At 41.4% G+C, this 22986-nt stretch overlaps 1 protein-coding gene across 2 annotated transcripts in view; it reads left to right on the plus strand.

Annotated features, from left to right (window-relative positions):
- Positions 1-15539: 15539 nt before the first annotated feature.
- Positions 15540-22986, plus strand: part of LOC109879721 (transcription factor 7-like 1-B) — a 48888-nt gene continuing 41441 nt past the window's right edge. The window contains exons 1-3 of one of the 2 annotated variants that reach the window (XM_031820293.1): positions 15540-16453; positions 16633-16705; positions 16822-16949. In XM_031820293.1, the coding sequence (XP_031676153.1) occupies positions 16268-16453; positions 16633-16705; positions 16822-16949 (387 nt within the window). In that variant the 5' untranslated portion in view covers positions 15540-16267. The remainder of the gene's footprint in view (positions 16454-16632; positions 16706-16821; positions 16950-22986) is intronic. The other variant, XM_031820299.1, reaches the window with a different exon arrangement.

Consider the following 22986-nt stretch of genomic DNA (forward strand, 5'->3'; position numbering starts at 1 on the left):
GACCATTGTAGCAACAATAAGACCAGTCAGCCGCCCCACCCTCCCTGAAGATTATTTGACAGACCCTCATAGTCTCAGACAGACATGAGTACCCATCCCCCCCAAGGAGCTATGCACATTACGGCCCTACACAGACCTCCTAGACATTGGATGAGGAGAGAGGGAGCCAAATCCTCTCTATATACACTACCGTTGAAAAGTTTGGGGTCACTTACAAATGTCCTTGTTTCTGAAGAAAAACTAATTTAATTTCCATTAAAATAACATAAAATTGATCAGAAATACAGTGTAGACATTGTTAATGTTGTAAATGACTATTGTAGCTGGAAACGGCAGATTTTTTAATGGAATATCTACATAGACGTACAGAGCCCCATTATCAGCAACCTTCACTCCTGTGTTCCAATGGCACGTTGTGTTAGCTAATCCAAGTTTATAATTTTAAAAGGCTAATTCATCATTAGAAAACCATTTAGCAAGTATGTTAGCACAGCTGAAAACGGTTGTGGTGATTAAAGAAGCAATAAAACTTGTCTTCTTTAGACTAGTTGAGTATCTGAGTATCTGAGAAATTAAGGCTATTCCATGCAAGAAATTGCCAAGAAACTGAAGATCCCGTACAAAGCAGTGTACTACTCCCTTCACAGAACAGCGCAAACTGGCACTAACCAGAATAGAAAGAGGAGTGGGAGGCCCCGGTGAACAACTGAGCAAGAGGACAAGTACATTAGAATGTCTAGTTTGAGGAACAGACTCCTCACAAGTCCTCAACTGGCAACGTCAACAGTGGAGAGGCGACTCCGGGATGCTTGCCTTCTAGGCAGAGTTGCAAAGAAAAAGCCATATTGGCCAGACTGGCCAATAAAAATAAAATATTAAGATGGGCAAAAGAACACAGACACTGGACAGAGGAACTCTGCCTAGAAGGCCAGCATCACAGTCGTCTCTTCACTGTTGACGCTGAGACTGGTGTTTTGCGGGTACTATTTAATGAAGCTGCCAGTTGAGGACTTGTGAGGCGTCTGTATTAACTTGGATTGGCTAACACAACGTGCTATTGGAACACAGGAGTGACAGTTGCTGATAATGGGCCTCTGTACGGCTATGTAGATATTCCATAAAAAAATCTGCCATTTATAGCTACAATAGTCATTTACAACATTAACAATGTCTACACTGTATTTCTGATCAATTTGATGTTATTTTAATGGATATAAATGTGTTTTTATTTTAAAAAACAAGGACATTTCTAAGTGGCCCCAAACTTTTGAACGGTAGTTCATGTTGATATTCAACCCACCACATGCAGACTTTGAGCATGTTGAGAAAGGAGGAAAACTTTAAACACACTCAACCATAGCCAGTGATCCTTGGGGGGTAAGCATTTTAGGGAGGAGCCTTGTACCCCCTGTGTCTGTCTTTCTGTCTGTCTTTAACTGCAAAGCTGACAACGTGCCTGCTGGAAAAGTTGTTTTACTACACTGCCATTGCTATGAGTAGTCTCCAGAGCCTTAGGTAAGGTATAGTCCTTTGCATTAACTAAGACAGTTGTTGCTGTATCTGGAACCATCACAGCCTGAGCATTAGTAAATGCTTTCCAGCCGTTTGACTTCTGATGTCTTATTCAGGTTTTCATTTCGCTAAGCTTCCTTGAGAAACAAAGAAGGGATTTCCTCTCAAACAGTAAGTACTCCTGGTACTAGTCTAATCAGAAAAAACATCAGTCAGAGATGTAAACGGTTGACTACCTGAGCCAACCCAGCCACGTGATAATAAAAAAAATCAGTAACATGAGACCAGAGTACATCTCATCTTCGTTTTCTCAGGCATGTTTTGGTGCTAGGCAGAAAGAAGGCGGTACTAGTACACTTTTCCGTGTGCTTATTGACACCATGCTGCCGCTCTCGCCTTCCATTCTGAGAAGTAAATCTGTTTCTGAATAATACCACCACACAAGTGTGGAATTTGGAAGATTTGATTTACTTCTTTACTCGTATTTCCTATTGATGATGTTTATATTTTTTCAAAAGGGTGGACAGAATTTTTGATATATGTATTGGCTGTCGTATTCATCAACTTATTCAAATGTAGTGCTTGGACAAATGTAGTTCTCAACTGGATATATTCTATATGAACCAGGGGGGTTGGTAAGAAAAGGCGCTTTATTTCTCCACAAAAGAAGTACCCTCTCCATTGACTGTGTCCATGACAGAGGGCTTTTTATGTCTTGTTGAATAAAAACAACAAAAGATAGAAAGTCCAATTACTTCATGAGTCAACCTTAAAAAAAGGGCATAATCAACCTATACAAAAAGAAAGGCAAAAGGCAAACAAAAAAGAAAATAACTAAAATCCTTAAACTTGTTTAGATTATGCACTCTGACGGATGCAATCTTTTGTGAGTAGAGACAACATGTCTTCCCTAGCCATGTCCTCATCTATTACTCTCTCTCTTTCTCTTCTCTCTCTCTCTCTCTCTGTCCCCCTAACCCCTACCCCCCACACACTCCTTACCAGGGACCATCCCCCACATGAGCAGACACTGAAGCCCACAGATAAGTGACGGGCGTGTCCCTATTTAGTGTAACAATAGCACATCCAAACATTAAGTAATCTATAGCTAATTTCAGAGCAGCAGGTTTGGACGGTGCATACATCAGCTGACAAGACGTGTGGAGCTGTTCTTGCATTTTATGAATCAACAGGAGGCATTTGTGAGTGTGTGTGTGTGTGTGTGTATGTGTACGGGTTTGTGTGAAAGTAAGTGAGGGCCCTGTCCATCCTGTCGCACAATAAACAGTTTGTTTCCCAGGAGCACCCCTCATGTTCCTGTTGTTGGCTACGTCGCTGATCACTGGGAAACGTCCTGGCCTCTATTGTCCAGGGGTCAGGGGTCACAGGATGCTTCTAAAGGCCCAAAGGGGGAGGTGAGAGGTTGGATGTGAAGCATGATAAAGAGCCTTCCCCTCTAGAGAAAAGAAAACATTAAAATGTACTCTTCTTGCTCTCTTGTCTTTCTCTCTTTTATTCTGAAACACCGTTATTTTAAGAGTTTTGTTAGAACTAAAGTAGAGTTTCTGGTTAGAATAGAACGTCTGACCATTTCTTAATAAACTTCCTGACTTTACTGCCTTTAGTTATTTTCTCATTTGAGTAGACCACTCTTCCCTCTTCGCGTTCTATGTATGTTTTAATTAGGTACTTCAATATAGTGATTTCCTTCAAAGGGGGACATAGTATACATGCTTTCCCACAAAAGTATGGGAATTACATTTTGACCAAATTGGAGGTAATGCAGATCATTAAATAGAAAAAACAACTAAGAAAGGACTGCTTGTGTCTTGGGTTCTCTAGCATACAATGATGCTTATACCTCAGCTACAGAACGACAGGCCTGGCAAAGTCTATACTGGAAGGTCCTGTCTGAAAATCATGCTGAATAGTTGATAAATGAACAGCTTTATCAACAGAATATTAAATACAATGTGTGACATTGTGTATACAAAGCTCGTTTTTGAATCTCGTAGTACGACTTGGAATTGTACATACAAAGAAGAAGCAGACAACCATTACAAAAATCGGAGAAATGTCTCAGACTTGCTCTCTCTTGAAACTGCTATGCTTTGCAAAATGAAGGTTGATGCACAGCAGCTGACTGTAACTGCTTGTGGTCATGCATACCTATATACAGTATGATAATGTAATGATCTCTCCCAATAATTTGCATTTATCTAAACAATAACACATCATCCTCCCAGACCTTTCTTCAAGCTGAGGCGTATGCCAACGCTATTATGCTTGCACTCAACTGAAGTGTACAGGGTGATAGCAGTGCATAGGAGCTTTTTTAGCCACAGTGGGTACCTGTGGGTACCTCAGGTAAAATCAGAATAATGGAAGCCAAATATACAAGGGTAAGAGTCATTTTCTAAAGAGAGACAGAAGTGGCAGAAGTGTATGACAGCCAGAGTGGTTGTGGTGCAGAGGTTTAAGAATGCATCTAAATCAGTAGAGTACAATGTTTAAATTGTTTATCATAAATTGTTGTGCATATCCTAATCTAAAATGAGCTTGATGTGGGATTCAAATGCCCTGCTTGCTTTACAGGGGAATACGTGAATTATTTCTCTATTGCTCAGTGTACACATGCTCTTGCCCTTGAGCTTAGTGCACTTTAACCAAAGAGAGATTTAAGACCTCCAGTCTGTCCTCAAACCTTGTCTTGAGGGATTTGGATGAGTCTATGTGCGGTCTCTGGACATTCTCAGAGACACATTCATATTTTTTTATGGTACTAGGACTTGAGCTTTCTGTGATATTCCAGATGCTCTTTGGTCAGGATATTGTCAGGTTACTGCATGTTTATCTTGACATGTTATCTGTTGTGTCATCAACACACAGTTTGTTATGGTACATTACAGTAAATTATAAAGATGCAAAATAGTTTGTTAACAGTATTTGTGTAATAATACTGCAGCTCTCAAAGTCCTTAAAGCTCTGACTGCTATGAACTAATTGCTACTCAATAGATTGAAATTCTACTTTGAACAAGCATTCAAACTTTTTGCGTACAGAAAATGATTCTGAGTGCTTTGTAGTTGTATCTGTGTGAAGGCTTAAAGTTATATGCAACTGAAATATGATTCAGTGTATGTGTTACACTTGGCTTGTTTTTCATCCAACAGCGATTCGGAGCATAGTACTTGTAGTTTGAGTTACATATCTTGTATTTTCCTCGAGTCTCCAACCCTCACCCCTTCTTGCCCTCACCCTGCTTTTTTGGGGGGAGGGGGGGGGGGGGGTCCATGGATAGTTTATTTTCATATCAGGCTGCAGGAAATGGATCTTAGAGGCATGTAACTATTGGTTTCAGTACTTTGTCAAATGTTTAATGAGACAAACCACACTGTCATTGATGTCACTATTATAAAACCTGTATTTCTGCATGTTATCTGTTCTACACTGATAACAAACCCAGAGTAGTATTCATCATCATGAGTGGTCTGGGCTATCTGCCTAAAATCTCCAGGTATGCTAGTAATGTGCCACTATCTGAGCTGATTAGTCTATGTATGGTTTGAATATTCTGGGTGCACTTTGACCCCTCAGAATACATTTCCTGGCCCGTTGTGTTTCTTTGTCTACAACTGGGTCTGGCATGACTTGGTTTCCCACTTCCCCAGCCCCTTCAGATGGTGGGGTGCTTTTACTCTCTTTATGACCAAATAAATCTGACCGGTGCCAAAGAACAAAAAAAACATGGGATTAAAATTCCCCTTTTGCTGTGTCTTGAAGAGCCCAGCTGCACGGTGCTGTTTGTTTTTCAGAGCACGGTGCAGCTGCACAGCCAAGCATTTAAAAGTAAGTAGGCCAGTGCTAAGCAGAAATTACTTGTTTTTATTGGCACGTACGATCCCTTTCACTAAGTGATAATTGTGTTGCAAAATTAGTCGAGAAAAGAACAACAGTCTGGCTAAGACAATTTTAATGTGCGCAAATATGTCTTCTGTTTTGGGGCGTTTTGGAGTATTTTATGCTGTTAGTAAATAAATATATACATTTAAATATAAATAAATAAATGTTTTTTTGTGTGTGTTTTTTTACAGTAGCTCCTTTTAACACAATCAACTACTCTTTTTAACACTATCAATTATTACTGTGGGGTGATTGGTCAGTGTGTCCATCATCCGATAAAGACAGAACGTGATGAAGTAGTGGGAGGTATTGTGATGCATGTGTGATTCCTAAACACAAAGAAGGAATGTGGAGCAGCAGGTAGGACTATCTTCCATGCGATTGGTCAGACGGTTCAGACAGGTTGAATGTGAATGAGCATGACCGCTCAGCAGGTTTATGAGTACCTTCACATCTGAATGCACCCTCTCAACACTTGGCAAGGCCTTGGGAAGGACTGATCCGTCACAGAGGGAAAGGGGGTCAGCCTTTCACTGAATATCCTGGTTTGCTCTTTACCAAAACATAATATTTATGCCAGCCTTTAAACGCTGAAAAATAAAAACAAGTTGTCCATTCAAACATGATGACCTCAACATTTGAAGAGAGCCTTCAGTATAATTCCACATCACCAGAAAATAACCCCTGTATCTATTTTTCACCTAGAGTGTTTTCTCTCTGAGCTAATAAATAAAGATACTGTATTATCGTAGATCAGCATACAGAGATTTTTCCTGTGCCCATTAGTATAGTCTCACCGAAGGTGGAGAGAAAAGCCTAGAAATAACACAGGCCTATTTTTCCACAACATTCATTCCTTCCACACCCAAATCACAGCTGTAGACACACGGTTGGTACCCAGGAGCACGAGGCAAATGCCTGTAGAAGGTTGTGTAGTAATTTTATGGTCCAGAGTTTTACACACTAACACATAAAAATGATGGCTTCCAGACTGTCCATTATATTGGACAGGATCTTATGTGAAAAAGGGAAAGAAAGAAAAAACTATAAAAAGTAATCCATGAGAGAAATGAAAGATCCTATAAACTGGGAATAACTGCAACTTCTCCTGTGGATTCATTCTGAGAAAAACAGCTCGGACACTAAAAATATGTAAACGACTTGTGGTGCTGTTTCCCAAGGACAGAGAAAGGAAATAGTCTGACAGTTTCTCCCTGACCTCTTTACTACCCCTGTAACCTCTAAACAACCCCCACGGGGGATCCTGTCTCTATGTGTAAAACAGACAGTCAAAAAGCATCCTGGAAACTCTAAACCCAAAAGAATCAGGGGACATGAGGAAGGCCAGTAAGCCTGTACATAGCAGGGCTCAGTCAAGAAATAATCCGTGGCCCACACAGACCAGGTGCCCAGTTAATGGTGTTGTAGTATGGCCTTGGCCATTCTACAGCAGAGCACCATGGTTATTGTTGTCTTTGCAAAGTAAGCAACTTTAGTGAGGGCAGTGGTGTGAAAACCATCTCTCTACTTCAGTGTCTGCTCCAGTCCCCTGTGTTGACATACAGGACAGGTGCAGCTGCTCCCTCAAACCCTATCAACTAACCCCCCTCAATACACGCACACACACACACACACACACACACACACACACACACACACACACACACACACACACACACACACACACACACACACACACACACACACACACACACACACACACACTGACACACACACACGCACACACAGCTTGAATGTCACAAGATGCGGGTTTATGTGGACAAAGCCATTTTCTTAAATATCTCTGCAACAATCAGCAAGGCATTGCTGGGTTAACACAGGGCCCACAGAGATGAAAACAATGGGTGGATTCTTCGTGGTTGAGGATGGCTATGGGAAATGGCAGGGATGCCAGTACTGATAAGTGACTGAGAGTCTCGAGTTACTTCCAGCTGTCTACAGCTATGCATGCCTCCGCTCAACGTATGGTTCATGCATAATGAAAACCATCTCATACACGTAAAACTCCTCAAATCTGGCGGACATATTAAATGGAGTCAACATTCTTTCACTTGTATAGGGTTTACATCACAGGAAAGGACCTCCAATCCTCCAAGGAGCTCTGCTGTGCATCCTCAGCTGACAAAACACCAGACAGTTCAGAAGTGCTTGCCTTGCTAACTGGATCAATAAAATGTGTGATGGCAGAATGGGAGAGTCCCATATCTGGAGAGAGACTACATTTATTTTGCACAGTTCAATACAGGGGACAGTAGAGTATATTACATTTTTAACAGTGATTTAGGTAAATGACAGTAATCTTGCGTTGGGATGCCAACTGCACTAATTGGGAATAAACTAGCCAGAGGGTATAGTTAATATTACTCTAACTTTACATTTTGTACTGGATTGTAAAACTTAACATTGTGTACCAGAGCTTTTTGCAGTTTTTAAAATATTGAATTGCTTCAAGCAATTTAGTAAAATTGTATGTATGGCACTCTTCCCTTTTCAGTTTTCATTGGAGTGAAAATAGGGTTAATCTAGAGTTGTACATGAATGATCTTAATAGTGCAGAGTACAGTACTGGCTCAGTCACCGGGGACAAACAGGGTTATGTGGAAAACAAGCGCTGCACTGCATTAACATTACCTCAATACCAGCGAGTGCCTCTTCCTGTCCATTTGGAAAATATAAGGATGTTTTTAAGAGGAGAGGAGAGTGCATTTGGCAGGCTTTGAAGTTCTTGGCAATAATGCACCTTAAAAGAAACCTCTGCATTACAGAGAACACAAAAAGGTATTTCAATCAAAGGACCGGGCACAATTTTAGGGAGCCATGTAAACCGTAAACACACAATGGAAGGTGCACTGATACAGGTTTCCTCTTTTTCCTTTTGACTGTGTTTTTGGGGAGTCTTATAAAGCAGAACTGTATAATGTATGACAGGATTATCAGTATGAACAATTAAAACGTACTCATGTGAGCTTTAAAACCGGCTAAATTGGGATTATATTCAGTGTTAAGATTCACTGTTTTTAGACAGAGATAATGTGAATCTTGAGTGTGAACAAAACATAGTTTGAATCAATGTAGAAATAAACACCTTACTGTATCTTGAAAAATATAGCTTTTGAAAATGAATACTTTAAGGGCAACACAAGAGAAACTGAATGAATAAAACGCTGAAACAGTATTTTATTTTCTCTTCTCTGCACAGTTTAGTGTTTCAGTTACACCCTCTTGGCAGTAAAAACTGTCATCTAATATAGTGTCATCATACAGTCTTAACTACCACGTACGCCCTACCAGCTTGAAAAAGGGGCCTTTCTTTAGAGAAAACGGATATGAAGTTATTTAATAAAACATATGATTGCATGAGGCACTCCCACTAAAAGTCAGAGTGCTGTCTGTGGAGGAGATAGGAGGGGGAGTTAGACAAAGAAATAAACATGGGGACATGGCTGTATGAGTTGCGGGTAGCCCTGTCAATCAACAAAACATCAGAAAACATTCTCAATGAAGTGGAAAAAATATGTGGTTGCCTCTGAATAACTAAGGGAAAATGCTTGAGTAACTTCCAGCAACAATTCTAATAAAGAAGATCTTTGAATAACAATAAAGGTGTTACGGAAAAATCCCACTTGAAGAGAGAACTTGTACATTCTGAAGTAAATCAAATCAAAGATCAGTATGACAGAAAGAAAAACTTATTCATTTTTCCACCTGTGAAATCAGTTGAATAAGTTCAACCTGCTTTATATTCACAGTTGCTAACTGGCTTCATTGTTCAATTTGTGACACACTGAATGGCCCTAAGGGTTAATAACACATGTGTCATGTTCATGTGTGGATCAACATGTACATTTAGGAAAGCTTTGAAGTTGTGGACAGTGGAGTGAGACTTGAGCCTGTAAGGACTGAGACAGAGGGGACAGCCAGTGTGGAGTCTGACATGTCTCTATCCAGCCATACATACATGTCACAGTGACTAGGTGGGCTCTGCATGCCATAATGTGCTCAACATAACACTGCAGATCAGAGCAGAGAAAAGAGCACCTAGAAAACAGTGAGGCAAATTCGTGACTAGGAGGTCGGAATTAGCTCTGAATTAAACATTACTTTGATGGAAAACTGAGTGAAGATCGGCAAAACCTAATAGAATGACCTTGAATTTGCTTAAGCAAGGATGGATAGGCACAGAGTATCCCACCCCTTCTCTCTTTTCCTCTCTCGCACACACACACACACACACACACACACACACACACACACACACACACACACACACACACACACACACACACACACACACACACACACACACACACACACACACACACACACACACACACACACACACACACACACACACACACACACACTCATTCTATTTCTCTCTTTTTGCTCTCTCTCTCTCTCTCTCTCTCTCTCTCTTCAGAAAGGACAAATGGGCATAAAGTCACGTAAGACAAGCCAGAGTTTAGAGAACAACTTCAAAGTAAGGGATGCAGGGAAGGCACCATCTGAATACATTTTCTGGCCACCAGTCGATCTGCCCTCAGGCTAAGATTGTGGCTGTTCGCATCTCTCCTGACCCCTCATGAGCTCCCAGTTAAAACAAATCCCTCACGAACAAGGAAGACATGGAAAAAATGAGAGATGAAAAACATGATAAGAGTGGATATTTAGAAGAGAGAGGGATTCTATTATCAACTGTAGAAGTGCTGTAATGGGTTAAAGAGCCTTCAATTTTATTCAAGAATATATAGTACGTATTAATGAAGCACTACTGTATTAATCATTACATTGCTGTATACTCCCTTGAGTTTTCACTTCATCGTTCAGATATAAGTGCTATGTATCAGTGTGTTGCTTTTGGTTCTTACGTGTATAACAGCATGTTTTTCAGCAGTAGTAATTCATAGCTCAGTGACATTGATGCATCCATGAGAATTGTCAGTGTGTTGGAGATTTTTGGTTCAGGACGATCTAAGACCTAAAATCTATGTCGTTGTAATTCATTAATTAAATATTTGATTGGGTAAATCCTTCATAAGTGTGTGGTTATGTCTACTGGGACACAGGATCAAAATCACATACACACATTCACGCTTGCTCAACCACCACACACACACACACTACACACCACACACACCACACACTCTGGAAGGAGTCAAAGGACTATTATGTAATGTGATGCAAGGTGCCCTTCAATTAGAAATTGAAATCCTTGAAAACAATTGGACAAAACATAGAAAATAATTTGTACCTTTCCTCATGATAATTGACTTGTCTAAAATAATCTATTGTGTAAGCGCCAACAATCGGTAGGAGTAAGTATTGGGGTTGTGGTTAGGTTATCCATTTTGACATACAATAGAGCAAGAGTTTCCATGTGCATCATGTGGAAAGGCTTTTGTGTTATGTGCTGGGCATGCGGTAGGGCAAGAAGACACTGGGATGTAGCCCTTGGAGCAAAAATGAATCTGCATGTGTGGAACTCTAAGCTGGGTCTATTGTTCATGATCACCATACCTGCAATTCATAGTGATATGGTACGCATGTGCGAACCACACACACACACACACACACACACACACAGGGGGAGTGGGGCTCTAATGAGGCCCTTGGAGACTGCTGGATTGTCAATCAAGCCTCTGCATGCTGACACGCGGTCGACAACATCAATGATATTTTTCCCAAACAGATAAAAGCCTGTCAGATTGCATCAGAAGAGAAGGGGATCAGAAGTCCATAGGAGTTTCAGTGAGAAAGACGAAGAGGGAGGGCTGAGGGAGGACATGAGGAAAGAAGAGGAAAAGCAAAAGGAAAGAGGGCAAGAGTAAAACAAGAAGAAGAGAAGAAAATGAATGAAAAGCCAGAGAGAAAGAAATTGTGGGCATGGAAGAGAAGATGATGGTGAAACTTTTCTTCCCTCCAAATGTACACTATACAGTATAGCAAAAAGTATGTGGACACCCGTTGTAATGAGTGGATTCGGCTATTTCAGTCACACCCATTGATGATTGGTGTATAAAATCTCCACACAGCCATGTAATCGCCATAGACAAACATTGGCAGTAGAATGGCCTTACTGAAGAGCTCAGTGACTATCAACGTGGCACCGTCATAGGATGCCACCCTTCCAACGAGTCAGTAGAGCTGCCCCGGTCAACTATAAGTGCTGTTATTGTGAAGTGGAAACGTCTAGGAGCAACAACGGCTCAGCTATGAAGTGCTAGGCCATACAAGATCACAGAACGAGACCGCCGAGTGCTGCGTGTAGCGTGATAAAATCGTCTGTCCTCAGTTGTAACACTCACTACTGAGTTACAAACTGCCTCTGGAAGCAATGTCAGCACAATAACTGTTCATCGGGAGCTTCATGAAATGGGTTTCCATGGCCGAGCAGCAGCACACAAGCCTAAGATCACCATGCGCAATGCCAACCATTGGCTGGAGTGGTGTAAAGCTTGCTGCCATTGGACTCTGGAGCAGAAGAAATGCGTTCTCTGGAGTGATGAATCACGCTTCACCATCTTGCAGTTCGACGGACGAATCTGGGTTTGGCGGATTCCAGGAAAACGCTACCTGCCCCAATGTATAATGCCAACTGTAAAGTTTGGTGGAGGAAGAATAATGGTCTGGGGCTGTATTTCATGGTTCGGGCTAGGCCCCTTAGTTCCAGTGAAAGGAAATCTTAATAATACAGCGTACAAGGACATTCTAGAGCAGGCCTGGGCAACTCCAGTCCCCGGGGGCCTGATTGGTGTTATACTTTAGTCCCAGCCCCATCTAACACACCTGACTCAAATAATCAATTATTCATGATCCTCAGTTAAAAATGCAATTAGTTTCAATCAGGTGTGTTTGCTAGGGATGGGTGAAAGTGTGACACCAATCAGGCCCCTGGGGACTGGAGTTGCCCAGGCCTGTTCTAGAGGATTCTGTACCTCCAACTTTGTGGCAATAGTTTAGGGAATACCCTTTCCTGTTTCAGCATGACAATGCCCCCATGCACAAAGCGAAGTCCATACAGAAATGGTTTGTCGAGATCGGTGTGGAAGAACTTGACTGGCCTGCACAGAGCTCTGACCTCAACCCCATTGAACACCTTTGCGATTAATTGAAATGCCAACTGCGAGCCAGGCCTAATCGCCCAACATCAGTGCCTGACCTCACTAATGCTCTTGTGGCTGAATGGAAGCAAGTCCCTGTAGCAATGTTCCAACATCTAGTGGAAAGCCTGGAGGCTTGGAGTGGAGGCTGTTATAGCAGCAAAGGGGGATCAACTCCATATTAATGCCCGTGATTTTGGAAGGAGATGTTCGACAAGCAGGTGTTCACTACTTTTCGTCATGTAGTGTATTTTCTGTTGTGCCACTCCTCCAGAATAATATTGTAGATCTGTTTACTATGAATCATTCAGTAAGTCAAATCGAATTGTATTTCTCACATGCGCCAAACACAACAGGTGTAGAGGTAACGGTGAAATGCTTACCAGCCCTTAACCAACAAAGCAGTTAAAAAGTAAGAAAAAGTAGGTAAATAAAAAAAGGAAACAGTATCACAATAAATTAACGAGGCTATATTTATTTAACTAGGCAAGTAGTTAAATAAGAACAAATTCTTATTTACAATGACGGCCTACCCAGGCCAAACCCTAACCCGGATGATGCTGGGCCAATTGTGAGCTGCCCTATGGGACTGGCAATCACTGCCGATTGTGATACAGCCTGGAATCGAACCAGGGTCTGTAGTGACACCTCTAGCACTGTGATGCAGTGCATTAGACCGCTGCGCCACTCGGGAGCCAACATACAAGGAGTACCGGTACCTAGTCAATCTGCAGGGGTACGAGGTAATTGATGTGATTGATGTCATTTGTACAGTACATACAATATAGGTGGGGGTAAAAGTGACTAGGCAATCAGGATAGATAATAAACCGTGTGAAAGTGTGTTTATGTGAGTGTGGTGTCAATATGCATGTGTGTGTTTTGTGTGTGTAAGCGAATGTAGTGTGTGTGTGTTGGAGTGTCAGTGTAGTATGTGTGTGGGTCGAGTCCAGTGAGTGTGCATAGAGCCAGTGCAAGAGAGTGAAGTATGTGCCTCAGATGAGGGCAACTTGCTTCTGACTTCAACTAGATTATCAGACAGATCCCTTTCTGACAGTTATAATCATTTATGCCCTTCCTCAATGATACTTCGCCATTTTTATTTTCAGTACAGATCAATAGATGCTGTACATAGATTCCATGCAGGGGAAAAATGACTATATAGAGTTGAAATCAATATATACAATTTTCATTGGTCAGCTTCAGCTTCACAGCTGTGCACTTAAATGCACTAGGCTACATCAGTATATAATGCTGAGCATAGAAAAATGCACAATTTCCAGGGTTAGGGAAAGATCGCATGCGACAGACAGGTACTAGAATATTAATGCACAGTGACAGGTATCATTTGACAATTTTTCTTCTTTTGCCACATTTCTGAACTCATCTGATAATCACAGCGATAGACATGATTCGTAATAGGTGATGGTCAGAGGGGGAGGTGCATTTAAAAGATGCAATCTATTTATCTTTGAGAATATAGCACACCTCTTTGGAAATATATAAGTATCGTAGAAAATTTTCTTTAATCATTTATTTCTCGTTATATTAGCTGGAGTGGGTATACGTGTTGGCGTCGTCCCTGTTTATTAGTCAACATCACACATGTAGATTCCCCTCGATGGTACCTCCAAAAGCCCCAACTCACTGCAGAGGGCATCATGCAGCTGGGGTTAGTGCAATGGCCAGGACAGTCCTGTCTAGGTGGGAGGGCTGGAGATCCAACCTCATAACAAGAGGATTTCATTACCAAACTAAACCTAAGCTCTGCTAACAGACCATGCTTATCCCATGCTGCTGAGCCTTGCCTTTCCAAGTGTATTGTTCCAGGAACACACAATTAGCATGGCGGCGTGTAATTAAGACTCTTTTCTCTGAGCCTGTCATTATCACATGGCTTTAGCCCAACATGGTTCCTGCATGCTGCTGCTGGGTTCACAGCTTGGACAGGAGACAGGGATGCATGGGATGACATGAGCATGAGAGATAGTGCTGCTGCTGGGTTCACAGCTTGGACAGGAGACAGGGATGCATGGAATGACATGAGCATGAGAGATAGTGCTGCTGCTGGGTTCACAGCTTGGACAGGAGACAGGGATGCATGGGATGACATGAGCATGAGAGATAGTGCTGCTGCTGGGTTCACAGCTTGGACAGGAGACAGGGATGCATGGGATGACATGAGCATGAGAGATAGTGCTGCTGCTGGGTTCACAGCTTGGACAGGAGACAGGGATGCATGGGATGACATGAGCATGAGAGATAGTGCTGCTGCTGGGTTCACTGCTTGGACAGGAGACAGGGATGCATGGGATGACATGAGCATGAGAGATAGTGCTGCTGCTGGGTTCACAGCTTGGACAGGAGACAGGGATGCATGGGATGACATGAGCATGAGAGATAGTGCTGCTGCTGGGTTCACAGCTTGGACAGGAGACAGGGATGCATGGGATGACATGAGCATGAGAGATAGTGCTGCTGCTGGATACAGCAGCACTAACGAAATAAATACAGCGTTGTTGGAGGATTAGGTGTTTCTAAAGATTACTGTATAGTATTATCATATCATAATATTTGGTCTGCTTGATAGAAACCCCGACTTCTCTTTCTGTCAGTAAGTGCCCACTGGAACAAATGTTTATGAATATTACTTTCTCTATTTCGTGGAACAATTTATCTAAAAATAAGATACAACAAAAAGTAGCTACTGCAGGCAGGCTACGTTGAATTTTAAATATTTAAATTAAAGTATAGACCTATTAGTTGACATTGTCATGGATCTTGGAAGCATTGTTAGTCACATAATAACCATTGATATCTTGCTGATGTTGAAACAACAGGATACTATTACCATATGAATGGTAACGTTGTAATGTATAATATGGTCAAACTGTTCCTTTAAGCATTCCCGTCTACATGGTGAATGAAGTGTCGTTTTTCAGCGTTAACTCCTCCTTTGCATTCTGAACAAGTTGCGCTGTTTCTTACACTTGAACAACCAAGTAGTTTCTAAGCGCATTCCCCGTTAGCTAATGTGGAGGGAAAGAGGGTTCTTTTTTTTTACCTACCCGAAAATATAGATTTGGCACCGGATATCACTTGACAGTTAATATAAGAACATACGAAGGTCGGTTATTAAAGGTAAACTTCCTCGAAGTAAATATAGTTTTGATCGAAACTCTTGACTGAACGAGTGTCCTGTGAAGAAAGCAATAGCTGTGGTTCGATTTCCATGCTTATAATAAGACTCATCTTTTGCCTGTCGAATTGAAACTCACATATGATATTAAGAGGTGAAATGGGACGTCATCCTTGAATTTAAATTGGTTCGTGCCCAGTTTGTTTGCCTGTGAGCGTCTCGGGAAGAATATCGAAGTTGCATTCTTCAGCACCCATACGGAGGGAGAGTGGGTTGCAACTAGCCCACTGGGTAGAGTGAAGAAGACACTTCTGGGAAGTTGCTTTATCCGGCTATTGACGCCGATATTAAAACAGTTGCATTTGGTGGATTATTGGGGAGTTCATCATCATGGAAAAGTTGGAGATTATTCAGTATATCAAAATGGAGATGTGAAAACGTGGCACTTTGTTTTCACACTGTCAGTTTTGGGTTTATTCTAGTGCGTAAACTGGACGGTCCCCCCCTTTGCAGATAGTCGATTTATTTCGGTTTGTTGGAGCGATCGTGCATTCTTGTCAACTTTATCAGGGAGAAACTTTTTCATCAGCAAAATGCCACAACTTAACGGAGGTGGTGGTGATGATTTGGGGGCGAATGATGAAATGATATCATTCAAAGATGAAGGCGAGCAAGAGGAAAAAATATCCGAAAATGTATCAGCGGAGAGGGATTTGGATGATCTGAAGTCTTCGTTAGTGAACGAATCGGAAAACAACAGTAGCTCGTCAGACTCCGAGGTAAGGCCGTTGTATGCTGATCTGAAGTCTGATCTATTGCAAACGCGTGTCTATAGCCTATAGGCTTTATACTACATGCCCATTTAAAAATGATTATTTTTGGTATAGCCTATTGCTGAAGTAGACTACTATTACATGTTTTCTCCTTTTTGTTCTGTGTGCGTCTCTGTCCTTGTCAGCAAGCAGAGCGGCGCCCTCAACCAAGACCAGACTTGGACAGTTACGAGAAAACCAGGGATTACTTTAGTGAAGGTAAAATCTGTCACTTGCAATGCTACATTGTTACATTTGCTTGACTATTGTTTAATGCATTTATTATGTATGTGATGTCCCTTCTATTTACTGATATTCATGCTCTGTCCTTGCAGCCCTCAGAAGACAGCAAGATGGTGGCTTTTTCAAGAGTCCCCATTATCCTGGGTACCCGTTTCTTATGATCCCAGATCTTACCAACCCCTACCTATCCAATGGGGCCCTCTCCCCTAGCGCAAGAACGGTGAGTGACCATAACAAAATTAATCTACAATGTAGGCTACTCTTTAGTGTTGACAGTTATCCGCGTTGCTTTCCACTGAAGGCATGTGTAAAAATTGGTTATGCACAACCAGACCGCCATATTCCCTTCGAGTGGCCTCTCAAGGAGTAGGCTAACTAGTTCTTTGTTCTTCTGGGATTTTTTTCCTCCTGTCAGCCTTCTGTAGGGTACTAACTTCACATTTTTAGGCTCGATCTCTAATTCAGATGAAGTCCATGATTATCTATGTGTTGGTCTATTTATTTCGAGGCAGAAGTGATTATGATAAATATGAGCAGTTAAGTGTTTTGTAAATGTGATTCTTCAACGGAAGCTGTGGCATTCGGGTGATTAACAACTTATTAGGTACTAAGTACATACTACATTGAGAACCATGAATTCCAAAGCCAATCTAATGTTCCATAGCGCCCAAATTCAACAATATGTATGAAGGAAAACTTTGCAATAATGATAACTTGTGGGTGATAGCTAACATGTACTCTTACAAACAGACACTTTATGCACAGGGCATCATCAGATGTTGCAGTCAAAGAGACCTGAGCAAAACATGATGTAGTAGGCCACAGTAGTGTCCAATAACCTGTCATTCTGAATGTGCTTATTTTCAGGAGTTGACTGTCCTGTCAAAATTAGTTTTAGCTTAGTTAGTTATTTACCCAAAATCATATGCCCATGACTTAGAAAGTCATTTTCTTCTTTAAAATAATGCCCACTGTAAAAACACTGAGACCTGCTTGTTCAGGTAAATTATAGTTTTCTGCATAAAATATATATTTTAAAGAAATAATCGAACTTATCATCTTAGATATCTGTATGCATTTCATGTAGATAATGTTATCCATTGTGTATGTAATTCACAATTAAATAATGTGCATCATTATCAATTAAATAATAGTGCAAACATCATTAAAATACCACCTAATGAAATAATGTTGTTGTTAAGAGCATTTCCATCCCCCAGTCCTTCTCACCCTAAAAAGCGAGTGATTTGGATGGGACCATTCAAGCATTTCAGTGAAAAGCAATTATCCCCTTTCTTCCTCTGCTTTTCCCTGCCTCCTTTTCACTCTTCCAAACCAACTCTCCCTGCCTCCTTTTCACTCTTCCAAACCAACTCTCCCTGCCTCCTTTTCACTGTTCCAAACCAACTCTCCTTGCCTCCTTTTCACTGTTCCAAACCAACTCTCCCTGCCTCCTTTTCACTGTTCCAAACCAACTCTCCCTGCCTCCTTTTCACTGTTCCAAACCAACTCTCCCTGCCTCCTTTTCACTGTTCCAAACCAACTCTCCCTGCCTCCTTTTCACTGTTCCAAACCAACTCTCCCTGCCTCCTTTTCACTGTTCCAAACCAACTCTCCCTGCCTCCTTTTCACTGTTCCAAACCAACTCTCCCTGCCTCATTTTCACTGTTCCAAAACAACTCTCCCTGCCTCATTTTCACTCTTCCAAAACAACTCTCCCTGCCTCATTTTCACTGTTCCAAAACAACTCTCCCTGCCTCATTTTCACTGTTCCAAAACAACTCTCCCTGCCTCCTTTTCACTGTTCCATACCAACTCTCCCTGCCTCCTTTTCACTGTTCCAAACCAACTCTCCCTGCCTCCTTTTCACTGTTGCAAACCAACTCTCCCTGCCTCCTTTTCACTGTTCCATACCAACTCTCCCTGCCTCCCTGTACCTTCCATTCAATTAGGGAGGCGTTTGTTGACCATTGTTATTCTGAGCAGGCGCTTGATGGCTTCATTGGAGGTCTCCATTGGGGCTCATTAACTAAATGGCTACTCTCTACACACAAGTTGCATACCACTGTGGAGATCCTCTTTTGTTCCTCAAGCCATTTGTAGGGATAGGCAATTAGCATAATTGTTGCATTTAATTAGCATGCCTGTGTTTTTTGCCATGTTTAAATTTCATTCTCATGGACATTATCTAGATCTATTCCAATTCTTGCTTTAATTTTGGTTCCTTCGATCTATGGTTTGAACCACACCATTTTTTTTTGTACACTCCTTGCCTGAATTTGGCAATGAGAGTAAAAAAGTTTTTCAAATTAAGATAATTTTCTTTACAAAATGTTGTATGGTCCATGTTTGTGCAAGCAATCCATGCTGCTCTCTCACGTCACAAAAATATGAATTGTGTGGACAAATATACAATATTTTCCTTCTCACTGCTTCCTTATTGATGTTTTTCATCACTTCCTCTTTTTTTTTGTGTGTGAGTTGACCAAAATGTCAATCCTATCCAAGGTCAGTGATATCAGCAAAAAATATGGCTATTTTTTGCAAATGTGCCAGGCACTATTTACTAATAACCTCCATGTTGTATTCCTTGCAGCACTTGGTATTTTAGCAGAACTTGTGATCAAATAGCCTATTTATTATGTTTAGTAAGCAAAATAATAAGTAAGTACATTTTACTTAACCCTGTCTTGAACTCGCGTTGTTCCTCCATGACCCCTCACACAAAGCATGCTGGGACCTAGAGCTCCACCTCCGCATGGATTTGGTTTAGAAAAACAAACTCTTAAACAAAAAGTTAGTTAGGATAGCTGTCCGTTTTCTTTCTCAATGTTATACGCTTTAGGGAGGGATCCACATTCCTTCTAAGCCTTTCCAATTTGGAGCTATATCCCCTTAATGACATGGGGAGGACAGAATCAGGTCAATGGGATGTATTGAGCCCACTCTGTCAATCAGCACAACCATGGTAGAGAAACTACAGTGAGACAATGGCTGGCTGGAATACTCAGGATATTTACTGAACAAGTAGTCCTAAACTGCACATTTACTGGTATTGCCCCATTGAGCTGAATAAAACTCATTGCCTGGGATCTAACAGAAAATGCTCTGAATTCGAATAATCTGATAATTTATCATCTTTTAAGCCTACAATGACATATATTGAACCGTTATGCCAAGTTGGATACAGCTGCATTTAATAGAGAATAATTGTCACTGGTCTCCGCTCAAACATTGGGTTAACAAGTTTGTTAAACTAATGAGTTCCACAGTAACATTTGCTCTGTACATACCTTCAATGTTTCCTAATTGGTTAGTTAGCTGGAGAGTGTGACTGAGGTCTCTATAAAGGCTCATAGAGTAGATAGTTAGTCTTGTTGAGTTTGACAGCATGGCTCCAGATTTGGGCAGAAATGAATTAAGGGCAGAAAGATATTCTACAGTACTTTTGTATACTTTTTATCCATTAGTTCTAAAAGTAGCACCCACGAGCCAAAAGTGATCCCCAGAAATTGCGTACTACGTCACAAATGTGCAGATATGTGCACCACATAATTTTTCTCTCTCTCTCTACTGTGTGTGCATCTTATTAGCTGTCACTCAAATAGCGAGGGCTGAAGCTCATTGGCTGAAACTCGAATTGCCAGGGGGCAGGCCCACGTTGGGGGAGTAAATGTTGCTTTCAAACTAGGGATTTTGTGGCTAATTGAGGTAAAACTGTAATTCTGCACATAGATTATGCATGTATGAACTACACATTGGCACATCCCAGCCTAAATCGGGAGGTTTAAAAAAATATTTACTAGTTGCCAAAGTACCGGAGCATGTCTTCAATTTCAAATCAGTTTCATAAAGTAGTTTGGTGTTGCAAATATTCTGTTCTGGAGCTCAGTTAAAACAGAGTTCAGAATAAGGAATGTAAACACAGATTTTGGAGTAGTAAAGGTACATTGACAACACGGTCTTCCTTGCTTTGAATCAACCAATTGATAACAAGCGTAATGGATGTATCATAACTTTAGTAGTAATTAGTGAATGCTTCATATCTCTAACCTTTATGTGGAATTGTTTGGGAAGTCTTGCTTTTTCTCCCCAAGGTGCATTCTCTCTGTCTCTGGGACAATGTTGTCGACAACTCCCCCTTCTGGCCTCCCCCAGTAATATAGATACTATGATAATACATGGGCATTTTCAGTCAATTGATATGCCATGTTGTAGAAGAAGCAGTGTAATGTCCAGACGAAGAGAGCAGGGACAGAGGCTTCTCAAGAGACCACCATGATTTCTCAGAATACGCCTGGTTTCTTTTAGTGTTTCTGGTTTAATCTAGTATTGTATGTCAATTGTTTTGAGGCACAACTTGAGAATGTGGATATGACAACCCTAATGTGAGCAATGGTAAGACACTTTGGCTCAGCACAACACAAATCCCTAGATGGAGAAGCATAACTGATTTAGTGGCTGTTCTGAGCTGACATTCCACTGTAATCCGCTGAGGGTTCAGGAAGAACTTTGCTTTTGGAATTCCGTTTCACTAGACTTTTGTCATGGGTGGAGGGCCAAGGAGGCTGTCCCCTGTGAGGTAGAATGTCAGACGGTGTTGTTTTTAGGCCTAGTGTAGATGTAATTAAGAACTCTCAGTGACGAGTGCTGGGGGAGGTGTTCCAGACTACGATGTTCATCGGCCCTATTATATTTTAGTCAAGATTGTACAAAGGGTGTCCCTTTAAAAAAGAAAACAATGTTGTCAGTAACAGTGATTTACCTCTTGTGTGAGAGGTGTCTGTCATTTCGGCTAAAGTCAGTTGAATACACCTAAATCAAATGCATGTATGCTAGTCAATCATGGGCTTTGAAATAGGGGTGTTACTATGTCTGAACATGTCAGTTACTACAATTGCATGCTTCACTGACGTCTTCATTTTCCCAGCCTTGCTGATGGTTTTGGTGTTTAAAAATGGGCAGACAATGACAAGTAAACAGTGGCATTGTCCTATTGAATAAACTGACCTCTCCTTGTATAAGCAAACAGTGTTTGTGTGGAGCAGTCTTTTCATCAGGTAAGACACTGCCTTTTCCACTAACCTTGCAGTCCCAATGGTGGAGGGGCGGTTGAGGAGATGAGCATCAGGGGAGGTTCTGTGGCTGCTCTGCCACAGAGGGGACAGTGTCCAGGACGCTCATTCTGACAAGCCTCGACACTGTGCGACTGCTGAAAGTAATCTCAATGTTAGCTGGCAAATATTTTTTTACAAGGACTGTGTAAACAGAGCTAACATTTTTTTTACTAGGTTTATGTTTTAGAAACGTTTTTTTTCTTCAAAGGCAAACAAGTCTACATCAATTTAGTAGCAGCTTTTTGATTAAAAAAAGATTGCACGCGCCCTCAGGGATGTCAAGACCAGCTAACATCTCACAACTAAAATTATTTATTTGTCATAAATGGTCTTATTGTTTGCAATGGGGGAAATTAAATGCTCAAAGAGCATTATTATTTGTCTAAACTGAAGTAAACTACAGATCTAAAGAACGGTGTTCTACTAACCCTTGAATATACAGCTCTAACCCAGATTAAGTTCTGATATGTCTTAAAGACTGTTTGAAAACCTTTCTCTAGTACCCACCCATATTAATTGAATGAATAGAGTATAAACCATGATTACTTCATGCAGTGGTGAAGGTGCTCTTTGCTCTGGATTCTCAGCCCAAATATCTTCCTGTGTCTCGGGGAGGATGGATATTTCTCCGTATTTCATCTTTCGGACTCAGGGTTGTTCATGTTCGGTTCATAACAGCACTTGTATTGAAGTGTGTGAAATGGTGCCAGTCCTGGTCTCTATTCCTCCCTCTTTGGTCTCTGTGGAAAGCATGAGCTGGCGTCAAATCCTACCGCCATCCCCTCGCCTACTAGCTCACCACCTACCCACCCTCCCTCCCGCCTGCCATTAGAAATTCTGTTTATAGCACTCGCTGGCTTCTCAAGAGCAGGGCCCATCAGGAGCATCTCGGCACCCTTTGAGGAAAGGATAACCACCCCCTCAGCCGCAGACTCCCTACGTTCTGTGACATCAATGAATCCTTTTGAAGTGCCCATATGAATATGTGTGCAAATGTGTTTTTATCAATTTATCCCAGATATGTGTTTTGGTCTAACCAGAACTACTGCAGAGTTTGAGATGTAGTACAGTACTTGTCTTCATGAAAAAAAATTGGGACTACTTTTTGTCAAACCTGTTAGATATTTTGCCAACCAAAGC

The sequence above is a fragment of the Oncorhynchus kisutch genome, linkage group LG3 (genome assembly GCF_002021735.2).
Source record: "Oncorhynchus kisutch isolate 150728-3 linkage group LG3, Okis_V2, whole genome shotgun sequence".
Taxonomy (NCBI): domain Eukaryota; kingdom Metazoa; phylum Chordata; class Actinopteri; order Salmoniformes; family Salmonidae; genus Oncorhynchus; species Oncorhynchus kisutch.